Genomic DNA, 12,718 nt, shown 5'->3' with positions numbered 1-12,718 from the left:
ACTGTTTTCTGCATCTCATAACCATAACTTCACCAAGAAGCTCAATCAGGCACGTGCATTAGTTTTTGACTTGATTCTAGACCATTTCAGGTCAAATATACTAATCTTGAATAATGACCTATTTTATATGGCCTGTATTGCTGGATGTTACAGATTAGATATAAACTTGTTCAAAAGTTCAATCATGACCATTTGTGTGCTAAGTCAATAGGATGTTCATGCGTTGTAACCACAGCTAAGCAAGTGCTCAACAATTACATCTTAAAAATTTCTAGACCTACTCGTAATAACGACGATGTTGGCTTTATATTATCCTTCCCTCTCCTAAGTTCTTTTTAGGCGATTAAACTTCGTGCTTAAGCACAAAATTTTCCTAGATAGGCCATACCTTGTTAGCACATGATGTCTTCCTCGTATCATGACCAATGAATACTACATAAATGTTAAGACAGTCGATCTAAGTACGTTCTGCACAGGTTAACATATACGCCCGTTTCGTCAGCTATACCTCATACTTCACTTTACAAGTAAATTCGAGGTCAGGAGTTAGGTTCGCGTCTTGTCCCAACAAATAAGGCGCAAGGTAGTGTGTCCGCCTAGGAGGGCGTCACGACGCTACGGTCAGTTCCAGTACAGCACTCGCGGCTGTCGCATCGCGGTCGCGAAGTGGGGCCTAGGCAGTGCCAGATACGTTTGTGCAGTCTGACGATAATTTATGGATTTGTAGTTTTAGCTTGACGATAGCCACTATGGTTAAACGGTAGTTACTGTTACTCTGAAGAAGGTTGGTTTATCCTGACTGAAACCTAGGTAAATTCTAGGTAAACGGTGCAACTGAGGCTGTTTATTATTAAAATTAAAATTAACATTTCTTTTCCGATTTCTTCACATTTTTGATGCAGCCATTTCGTCTTCACTACCCTGCACTTCCTATTTATTTCATTCCTCAGCGAATTGTATTTCTGTATCCTTGAATTCCCCTGAACATTTTTGTACTTCCTTCTTTCACAGATCAACTGAAGTATTTCTTCTGTTAGCCTTGGGTTCTTTGCATTGCCTGTTTTGTACCTACGTTTTTTTTCTTTCCGGCTTCTGTGATTGCCGGTTCGAATCCAGCCTCGGGTATGGATGTGTGTGATGTCCTTAGATTAGTTATGTTTAAGTAGTTTTAAGTTCTAGGGGACTGATGACCACAGATGTTAAGTCCGATAGTGCTCAGAGCCATTTGAACCATTTCTGTGATTGCCAATTTCAGAGATGTCCATTCCTCTTCAACTGTACTGCCTACTGAGCTATTACTTATTATTGTAGTTATAGCCTTAGAGAACTTGAAGTGTATCTCGTCATTCCTTAGTACTTTCGTATCCCACTTCTTTGCGTATTGATTCTTACTGACTAATCTGTTAAACCTCAGCCTACTCTTCATCAGTACTACATCGTGATCTGAGTCTATATCTGCTCCTGAGGAAGCCTTACAATCCACTATCTGATTTCGGAATCTCTGACTGACCACGATGTAATCCAACTGAAATCTCCATGTATTACCCAGCCTTTCCCAAATATACCACCTCCTCTCGTGATTCTTCAACAGAGTATTCGCTATTAGTAGCAGACATCTATGACAGAATTAGTCTTTCTCCTCTCTCATTCCTTGTCCAAACCCATATTCTCTTGTAGTCTTTTCTTCTACTCCTTTCCCTACAACTGTATTCCAGTCCTCCATGACTATTAGATGTTCATCTCCCTTTACATCCTGTATTACCCTTTCAATATCCACACATACTTTCTACATCTCTTCACCTTCAACTTGCGACGTCGGTATGTATACTAGAACTACGGTTGTTGGTGTTGGTTTACTGTCGAGTCTGGTAAGAACAACCCTATCACTGAACTGTTCCAAGTAAAACGCTCTCTGCCTATCTTCCTATTCATAACGAAACCTATTCCCGTTAAACCATTTTCTGCTGCTATTGATATTACCCTATACTCATATGACCAGGAAACCTTGTTTTCTTTCCATTTCACTTCACTGACCCCTCCTAGATCTAGATTGAGCCTTTACATTTTCCTTTTCAGATTTCCTAGCTTCTCTACCACGTTCAAACTTCTGAAAATCCACGCCCCGACTAGTAGCTTGTTATCCTTTCGTTAGTTCTTGAATCTTTTTCTCACGTCACCTCTCCCTTGGCAGTCCCCTCCCAGAGACCCGAATGTGGGACTATTCCGGAATCTTTTGCCAATGGAGAGATCATCATGACCATTTTAAATTACAGGCCACATGTCCTGTGGATACATGTCATGTGTCTTTAATGCAGTGGTTTCCATCGCCTTCTTCATCCTCATGCCGTTGATCACAGCTGATTCTTCCGCCTTTGGGGGCAGTTTCCTATCCCAATGCCAGGAGGGCGCCTTGAATCTCTGTCCGTTCCTCCGGTCCCTTTGACAAGGCCGTTGGGAGAAGGAGGGTGACTTCTTATGCCGGAAGTCTTCAGGCGCCAGTGATGATTATTAATGAAAATTTAAACGGTGGCGAGTTTCGAATAAGGGACCGAGCACGTTGTGGTTACTAATCTAAGACGCTACCCCTACACCACGAAAACACCACATAATAATCCGAATATGTAATAAAAATGGGGATATCCAATCTGAGAATACAAAGTTGATACCATCCATGCATGAAGTGTGGTTAGGAGGTGGCCAGTTGTAGCACAGCCTTACTAATGTTTACTTTTCAACAAGAACATGTTTTTCGTGCGATGCGTCGTTTTCCAGATACTGAATTATCTCAAGTTAAAACAACTCCCCCCCCCCCATATTGAAATGACCTAATCGATAACTTCAGAAGTTCCATGAGGCTTTTCGTGAATGATGCTGTTGTGTACAGGAAGGACACAACGTTAGAAAATTGGAGCGAAATGCAGGAAGACCTCTAGAGGATCAACGTTTGGTGGAGAGATTGGTGGTTTACCATGAAGGTAAATAAATATACTGTATTGTGCATAAATAGGTAGAAAGGTGAATTACTGTATTATTACACGGTTGCAGAATAATCACTGGGAGCAGTTACGTCAATAAAATATCTAGGAGTAAGCGTACGGAGCGATTTAAAGCGGAGCGACAATGGAAAACTAATCGCAGATAAGGGAAACGACAGCCAGATTCATTGAAAAGGAACCTAGGAAGTACAGCCACCCTCTAAAAAGATCTTACAAAACCCTCGATCCATCAATATTTCAATATTGCTCAAAACTCTGCGACCTGCACCAGATGTGATGGATACAGAAAACAGAGTAGATCCAAAGAAGAGCGGCACATTTCGTTATAAATTCAGTAACGCAAAAGCATCATGGAGATGCTAAGCCAACTCCAGCAGAAGCTTCGACTAATGGAATTAATGCTGAAAGTTGCGTTAGAATTAGTAGAGGGTCGGGTAAATGTGCAACCTCGTGGATTTTAGGCTCAATAATGTGCCTTAGAGGTGGTTACACAGTGCTCCGTTTACGTCCCTTTGGCCAAATTGGCTGTAGAGTCCTTAGATTTTACTGACTTATCTAGAAGGTGATGGTAATTACAGAATACGGCAACATCTGCAAATAAAATTAGTAATGCAGGTAGTTCAGTAACTGGAGATGACAATTAGTTATTGAAATTAAACACAGTTTATTTTAACAAATCAAGTAGAATTCATTTGCGAATGGCGGCCTTACAGTAGAAGAAATAAGATAGAAAGAGTTTTAACGAGAACAGTACGTCAGCAAGATTCACGTATGTGTGTAGTGAAGCTAGCACCACATCTTATCTGAACAAAGAGAACTACCATACCAAGGAAACATTACACTTGGGCGCTCTGTTTCGAAGTCCGGAAGTGTCATAACTTCAGGAAAATTAAAGGCCCTCATTTTATTCTACACTCATAGAAAATCGGTAATACAACGGTCAAACAGTATCTACACTCCTGGAAATGGAAAAAAGAACACATTGACACCGGTGTGTCAGACCCACCATACTTGCTCCGGACACTGCTAGAGGACTGTACAAGCAATGATCACACGCACGGCACAGCGGACACACCAGGAACCGCGGTGTTGGCCGTCGAATGGCGCTAGCTGCGCAGCATTTGTGCACCGCCGCCGTCAGTATCAGCCAGTTTGCCGTGGCATACGGAGCTCCATCGCAGTCTTTAACACTGGTAGCATGCCGCGACAGCGTGGACGTGAACCGTATGTGCAGTTGACAGACTTTGAGCGAGGGCGTATAGTGGGCATGCGGGAGGCCGGGTGGACGTACCGCCGAATTGCTCAACACGTGGGGCGTGAGGTCTCCACAGTACATCGATGTTGTCGCCAGTGGTCGGCGGGAGGTGCACGTGCCCGTCAACCTGGTACCGGGGCGCAGCGACGCACGGATGCACGCCAAGACCGTAGGATCCTACGCAGTGCCGTAGGGGACCACACCGCCACTTCCCAGCAAATTAGGGACACTGCTGCTCCTGGGGTATCGGCGAGGACCATTCGCAAAAGTCTGCATGAAGCTGGGATAGGGTCCCGCACACCGTTAGGCCGTCTTCTGCTCACGTCCCAACATCGTGCAGCCCGCCTCCAGTGGTGTCGCGACAGGCGTGAATGGAGGGACGAATCGATGAGAGTCGCTTCTGCCTTGGTGCCAATGATGGTCTTATGCGTGTTTGGCGCCGTGCAGGTGAGCGCCACAATCAGGACTGCATACGACCGAGGCACACAGGGCCAACACCCGGCGTCATGGTGTGGGGAGCGATCTCCTACACTGGCCGTACACCTCTGGTGATCGTCGAGGGGACACTGAATAGTGCACGGTACATCCAAACCGTCATCGAACCCATCGTTCTACCATTCCTAGACCGGCAAGGGAACTTGCTGTTCCAACAGGACAATGCACGTCCGCATGTATCCCGTGCCACCCAACGTGCTCTAGAAGGTGTAAGTCAACTACCCTGGCCAGCAAGATCTCCGGATCTGTCCCCCATTGAGCATGTTTGGGACTGGATGAAGCGTCGTCTCACGCGGTCTGCACGTCCATCACGAACGCTGGTCCAACTGAGGCGCCAGGTGGAAATGGCATGGCAAGCCGTTCCACAGGACCTCATCCAGCATCTCTACGATCGTCTCCATGGGAGAATAGCAGCCTGCATTGCTGCGAAAGGTGGATATACACTGTACTAGTGCCGACATTGTGCATGCTCTGTTGCCTGTGTCTATGTGCCTGTGGTTCTGTCAGTGTGATCATGTGATGTATCTGACCCCAGGAATGTGTCAATAAAGTTTCCCCTTCCTGGGACAATGAATTCACGGTGTTCTTATTTCAATTTCCAGGAGTGTATTTAATTTCTCTTTAGCCCCGCTAGTTAGCAACAAATTACTTTAAAAAGAGTTTTGTTCACAGCAGCACATCGCGACTCTGCAAAATGTAATGGTTCAGGTCGCTTCAGTGTCTTGACACCTATGTAGAGTTTTCGCAGTCTGACTACACGTGTCACCCGTCAATGATGAATTAAGTTAAGAGGTCAACACACAGCATAAAACTTGGTCTTTCACGCACGGAGCGGCCGATACGTCGCACAAAAGCTGTCTCCAGCAATGCCTATTCCGAACTCATTACTCATTACTTCACATTTTTACAGAGAGACCTCTTTCTTGTTTGCCGCCTGGAAACTACTCGTTCCCTCGTTGCTGACAAATTCATATTGAAACCTTTAGCAACACTGGTTTACACAAAGAAAACAGGTGTTTAAATCAACATAAAAGTTATTCCGGAACGCCCTAAACATTATAAACTATTCCTTCTGTAATTGCTCTTGGCAGTCTGCGAGTACACTGCTGTCACATTCTGACAAAAACCTGATGCGTGTGAAGCCCGCATCTCTGTAATATGAGAAATAAGAAACCTCGAAGGTTTAATACATCAAGTCTCGACTTGTCTGGGACCTTAATGTAAGGAGATTCACACATCTCAGCCCAGCCCTGCCCCCTTACATAATCAAGTCGTCACTTCCGATTATGCCATTTAGATTTAGAACAGGTCTTGACTCGTCTTAGACCTTGCTGACTAAGAATACATACGCGTCGTAGCAAGTAGGGCGAGAGGGGGGAGGTAAGAGTGGGGGAGAGTGGCCGCAAGTTTCAAGATCCATATCCCTCCGGTTCCCGGAATCACGGTATGCAGGGGTATTAGATGAGAACATCAGGTCTGATTGCTGAAGGGGGCCTGAATGCTCGCTAGTTTGTACCATAAATAGTCAATCATGTTGTCATAATACGAGAGAAGGAAAGTTGCTACTCACCATATAGCGGAGATGCTGGGTCGCGATAGGCACAATAAAATGATTTATACAGTCATAGCTTTCTGCCATTAAGGCCTTTGTCAGCAGCAGACTCACATACACACATGTACACACACACTCACGCAAGCGCAACTTGCACACACGTCTGCAGTCTCAGAGAGCACAAACTAAACTTGGCAGTGTAGTTTCAGTTCTCTGAGACTGCAGACGTGTGTGCAAGTTGCGCTTGCGTGAGTGTGTGTGTGTGCGTGTTTGTATGTGTATCTACTACTGACAAAGGCCTTAATGGCCGAAAGCTATGACTGTATAAATCATTTTATTGTGCCTATCGCGACTCAGCATCTCCGCTATATGGTGAGTAGCAACTTTCCTTCTCTCGTATTGTTACAATCTATCCTGGATTTTCCATTGTCTGAAATCATGTTGTCGTAATTTTAATGATCAGGGTCCCAATGTTTCAGGACAATGCGAGAAGACCCCACACTGCAGTTCCCACCATAAACACTTAGAGAAACGTACGAGTCTCTGAATGGCTTGACCAGTCGTCTGATTTGTCACCTACAGGGAACGTCTCAAACACGATGGGAAGACGTATACTTCCTAAGGGACTCTAGCCAGCAGCTTTTATGACTGACCCACCATGGCAAGAGGTTCCCCAAGGCCATATTATGAGGCTGTTTGCTTCCACAACACCATAAACACAAGTGTGTCTTGGGGCCCACGTGTGTCACACCTCATACTGATGTTGTTAATTTACACCATTTCCGGAAGGAATAAAAGTTTAATCATTTATCAACTCGTCATGTGATGAACATCTCCACAGTCTCATATACATCGCAATGGTGCCTCATGATGTAACATTTCCCTTCTAGGTCAGTATATGAAATACTTTTGTTTTCTCCGGTAATGTCTATTGGAACTTTTCTCAGACATGTGTCAGCATACTGAGTCATAAATTTCATGTCGTCCAGTAGATACCTACATCGGTGCAGAAGAAACGATGTTGCTCCCAACGCTAAGGAACTATTCGTCGTGGCGTGTTCGTCCATTATTATATTTCGGCTTCTGGTTAGGTGCTTGCGCTGCAACAAATATGAACTTGCTCCATCAACTCAGTCACAATAGAAAGGCCATTTACTACAGGCGTGAAAAAAAAGAATCAAGACTAATGTTAAGACTTTGTGTACTTAGAAAATACGTTCACTTGCTTGTGGCTACTTAACACGATACCCATCTCCGCCCACATACATTTACATTTTCGCATGTGCCACTGTTTTTTAAGTGCTTTATCTGCAAACTACCTTGAGCAGTTAAACAGAGAATCGACTCGTGGCGATAACATGTTAGACCTTCTGGTGACAAACAAACCCGAACTATTTGAAACAGTTAACGCAGAACAGGGAATCAGCTATCATGAAGCGGTTACTGCATCGATGATTTCAGCCGTAAATAGAAATATTAAAAAAGGTAGGAAGATTTTTCTATTTAGCAAAAGTGACAAAAAGCAGATTTCAGAGTACCTGACTGCTCAACACAAAAGTTTTGTTTTAGTACAGATAGTGTTGAGGATCAGTGGACAAAGTTCAAAACAATCGTACAATTTGCGTTGGATGAGTATCTACCAAGCAAGATCGTAAGAGACGGAAAAGAGCCACCGTGGTACAACCGAGTTAGAAAACTGCTACGGAAGCAAAGGGAACTTCACAGCAAACATAAAAATAGCCAACGCCTCGCAGACAAACAAAAATTACACGAAGCGAAATGTAGTCTGAGGAGGGGCAATCGAAAGCCGTTCAAAGAATTCGGAAGTAAAGTGCTATGTACTGGCTTGGCAGAAAATCCTAAGAAATTTTGGTCTTATGTCAAAGTGGGAGGTGGATCAAAACAAAATGTCCAGACACTCTGTGACCAAAATGGTACTGAGGATGACAGACTAAAGGCCGAAATACTAAATGTCTTTTTCCAAAGCTGTTTCACAGAGGAAGACTGCACTGTAGTTCCTTCTCTAGATTGTCGCACAGATGACAAAATGGTAGATATCGAAATAGACGACAGAGGCATAGAGAAACAATTAAAATTGCTCGAAAGAGGAAAGGCCGCTGGAGCTCATGGGATGCCAGTTCGATTTTACACAGAGTACGCAAAGGAACTTGCCCCCTTCTTGCAGCGGTGTACCGTAGGTCTCTAGAAGAGGATTGGAAAAGGGCACAGGTCATCCCTGTTTTCAAGAAGGGACGTCGAACAGATGTGCCGAACTATAGACCTATATCTCTAACGTCGATCAGTTGTAGAATTTTGCAACACGTATTATGATCGAGTATAATGACTTTCCTGGAAACTAGAAATCTACTCTGTAGGAATCAACATGGGTTTCGAAAAAGACGATCGTGTGAAACCCAGCTCGCGCTATTCGTCCACGAGACTCAGAGGGCCATAGACACGGGACCCCAGGTAGATGCCGTGTTTCTTGACTTCCGCAAGGCGTTTGATACAGTTCCCCACAGTCGTTTATTGAACAAAGTAAGAGCATGTGCACCATCAGACCAATTGTGAGAATTGAAGAGTTCCTAGGTAACAGAATGCAGCATGTCGTTCTCAATGGAGAGAAGTCTTCCGAAGTTAAAGTGACTTCATGTGTCCCGTAAGGGAGTGTCGTAGGACCGTTCCTATTCGCAATATACATAAATGACCTTGTTGATGACATCGAAAGTTCACTGAGGCTTTTTGTGGATGGTGTTGTGGTATATCAAGACGTTGTGACAATGGAAAATTGTACTGAAATGCAGGAGGATCTGCAGCGAAATGACGCATGGTGCAGGGAATGGCAATTGAATCTCAATGTAGACAAGTGTAATGTGATGCGAATACATAGAATACATAGAAAGAAAGATCCATTATCATTGAGCTACAATATAGCAGGTCAGCAACTGGAAGCAGTTAATGCCGTAAATTATCTGGGAGTACGCATTAGGAATGATTTAAAATGGAATGATCATATAAAGTTGATCGTCGGTAAAGCAGATTCCAGACTGAGATTCATTGGAAGAATCCTATGGAAATGCAATCCGAAAACAAAGGAAGTAAGTTACAGTACGCTTGTTCGCCCACTGCTTGAATATTGCTCAGCAGTATGGGATCCGTACCAGATAGGGTTGATAGAAGAGATAGAGAAGATCCAACGGAGAGCAGCGCGCTTCGTTACAAGATCATTTAGTAATCGCGAAAGCGATACGGAGATGATAGATAAACTGCAGTGGAAGACTCTGCAGGAGAGACGCTCAGTAGCTCGGTACGGGCTTTTGTTAAAGTTTCGAGAACATACCTTCACCGAAGAGTCAAGCAGTATATTGCTCCCTCCTACGTATATCTCGCGAAAGGGCCATGAGGATAAAATAAGAGAGATTAGAGCCCACACAGAGGCATACCGACAATCCTTCTTTCCACGAACAATACGAGACTGGAATAGAAGGGAGAACCGATAGAGGTACTCAAGGTACCTTCCGCGACACACCGTCAGGTGGCTTGCGGAGTATCGATGTAGGTGTAGATTTGTGCATTTCACAGCGTAAAGAGACAATTCAAGGTAGCAAAACAATCACACGTTAATATGACACGACAAAAAGTTCTTCAGTAATATCAAGAATCTCTCTACTTGTCTCGATGTAATTATTTCGGGTATTTCGTTTTCCACTGTTTTCGCGTCACATGAGTACGCAGTGAGCTCCTCTTTTACGCCCTACCGCTATTTCCTCCTTGTTACAGGGAAGGAGCCTCGTTCAGCAAGTGCCTGATGTACAACCTGAGCGATGTGGCGGACTCCGGCGGCAGCAGGGAGCCTGTGAAGTGCCAGCACGGCTGGGAGTACGACGATACGTGGTTCTCCCTGACGGTGACGTCACAGATGAACTGGGTCTGCGACAACCAGCAGTCGGTCAATGACGTCTTGTTCTACTCACAGATTATTGGAGTGGCGCTGGGGTTACTGTTTGGCTACATAGGCGACATGTGCGTAGCTGTTCTTTTTATTGCTGGTTTAATCCACCATGAATCACTTAATAATTTTGATTAATTCACGAAAAGACAAACTGATGATTTTTAGTAAACAACAAGTTGAGCTATTTTTAGAAGTTTTGATTGGTTTTTCAATAACGACAGATACGTGGTACATTCTTCACAAGTCGCTACCGTTTCAATCACTATAATGAGAGTACATTATCATTATCGTCGACGTGTTCCTATATGTCACACGCACTACATTGCATTTCCGCATTGTGTCTTTTTCTGCAGGCACTGTGCTGAAGTCAGTAACTTGTTAATGCACCATGGATTTTTTTCAGTAGTACTAGACATTTATGTTGATAAACAGAGAAAAACAAAAGATAATCGTATTCGTACATTGAAGCCAAAGCGACTTTGTTGCATAAGAAATTTACAGCGCGTTTTGTGTCCACACACACACACGCACTCACACACACACACACACACACACACAGCTATCCTTCACACTTTTCTATAATAAATACTAAGTTGAGCTCAAGAAGCTGAAAGTAGATTAATATTACACATCATTGACCTAAGATTTAAGATATGTCAGTAACATGTGTTGCACTGTTACAGTATGTTGTAGAATCAATTTTTTACTATTAAATTACAGGACGTATATACAGGCACTTCGGTTGCACAAAATTTTGTCAGCTGATCACAGTTTCGATTGCAGTAGGGCAATCTTCATCAGAATAGAAAGTTACGAGGAATACATGTAATTACACCATGGTTTAAAACGTCTGAGCAAAAGTGCTCTCGTCAAACAGAAACCATGGTGTGATTGTATGTATTCCATGTAACTTTTTTTTCTGATGAAGAGTGCCCTAGTGCAATCGAAATCGTAGTCAGTTGACAAAATTTTGTGCAACCGTAATGGGTGTATATACGTCCTGTAATTAAATGGCTTATAGTTGCTGGATCACAGCCAATAAAATGTTTTGCTATTAATATTTTTCTACCAATCCGTACTCTGTTCTATACAAGGAAGTATAATATATAGGATAATTATGTAAGATGTATTTGTAAATTAATGGTTTTAGTTGTCTTCTTATTTGCCTTGGGCTGTTTATAACACATATTTATTCCCAGGTAGAAAGAGTTATTTTGAGTTTTCTATTCATTTTTTCCTGCTATATGTAAATAAAATTTGTTCATGTTCTGTAATCATAACCAGAACTTTAGGGCAGTACCAACTGACGATTTCTTAATGTGGATAAAAATTTGTTTTATGTGCTCCATTATCTTATTAGAAGCTAAATCCTTACAAAGTTTTTTATTGTATAACCAGCTATTGATTTTGCTTTTACTGTGATGTCCCTTGGATTGATGGAGTTTGAGAGACCAAACTACGAGGTTATCAGTCGCTCCATCGTATATGTGTCAAGCCGGGTGGTTCCTCAGAGAGACAAGACACTGAAGACAAATCCTAATGAACCCATTGTAACTGAGAATCAATAAAATTTAGAGATACAAGCAAGTAGAAGTGAGTGAATGGCAGGTGGGAGAAAGTGGGTGTATTGCTCTGCCCAGACGGCACTTGTAGGGCCCCAAAAACATGTTATGTGGTGGGAGATGCACCCTCTGCATGCGACTGGCTTTTACTCTCACTCTATTATCACAACACGTTTATAAGACCTCAGGAAAGACAACAGCGACGACGAGATAGTAAACCAACGACATATGAGTAAAAGAGTAAGAAACTGGAACGTGGGAAGGCAAAAAGCCAGGCTGGGCCACGTATCAACGGCAGCCACGCACGCCCTGTGTCGGAGCAGACTGCAGGGGATCCCTCCCTCCAACCCGTCAAGAGACTGCCGAGGCCATTATGCCCTCCCTCATAGAGATGAGTAGAAACCACCTTCAGTGGTAAACTTTAAAACCAGATCAGCGACTCTGACGTCATCCGCTAGCACCAGAGGCAGTGTATCAACAAGTTTAGGTTTCACTGTGTGTGTGTGTGTGTGTGTGTGTGTGTGTGTGGGTCTGGGTGTGCGTTTGTGCAGTGGGGGGGGGGGGGGGGGAGGGGCAGATTAGGGCATTCCAGTAGGATGTAGGCACTTAGCACCCACCATATTGGCACCACACTGACAGTGGAGTGGATCCTCACGCCGTAGGTTGTGGCCTTGGGCGAACCAAGTGTAGCCAATGTGAAGCTGACAGAGAATGGCAGATTCTCCGTGAGAAACACGAAGAGAAGACTGCCACATGGCCGTGGTCGCTTTTATTTCTCGCAGTCTTTTCGAAAAAAGCAGGGCACACCAATCAGTGTTCAACTGATGGTGGAGAGTCGACCACAGGCCCCGTTCCGGCACCTGATACCTAACTTAGCCAAGAAGTCAGCATGTTCGTTCACTGGGA

General features: G+C 43.8%; 1 protein-coding gene across 1 annotated transcript in view; it reads left to right on the top strand.

Annotated features, from left to right (window-relative positions):
• Positions 1 to 12,718, top strand: part of LOC126355857 (solute carrier family 22 member 7-like) — a 114,881-nt gene that overhangs the window by 40,334 nt on the left and 61,829 nt on the right. Inside the window, exon 4 of the mRNA XM_050006345.1 lies at positions 10,079 to 10,321. Coding sequence (XP_049862302.1) covers positions 10,079 to 10,321 — 243 coding nt within the window. The remainder of the gene's footprint in view (positions 1 to 10,078; positions 10,322 to 12,718) is intronic.

Source organism: Schistocerca gregaria, chromosome 3 (assembly GCF_023897955.1).
Source record: "Schistocerca gregaria isolate iqSchGreg1 chromosome 3, iqSchGreg1.2, whole genome shotgun sequence".
Taxonomy (NCBI): Eukaryota; Metazoa; Arthropoda; class Insecta; order Orthoptera; family Acrididae; genus Schistocerca; species Schistocerca gregaria.
The sequence above is the reverse complement of the archived record's forward strand: the minus strand, read 5'-3'. Positions and strand labels throughout refer to the sequence as shown.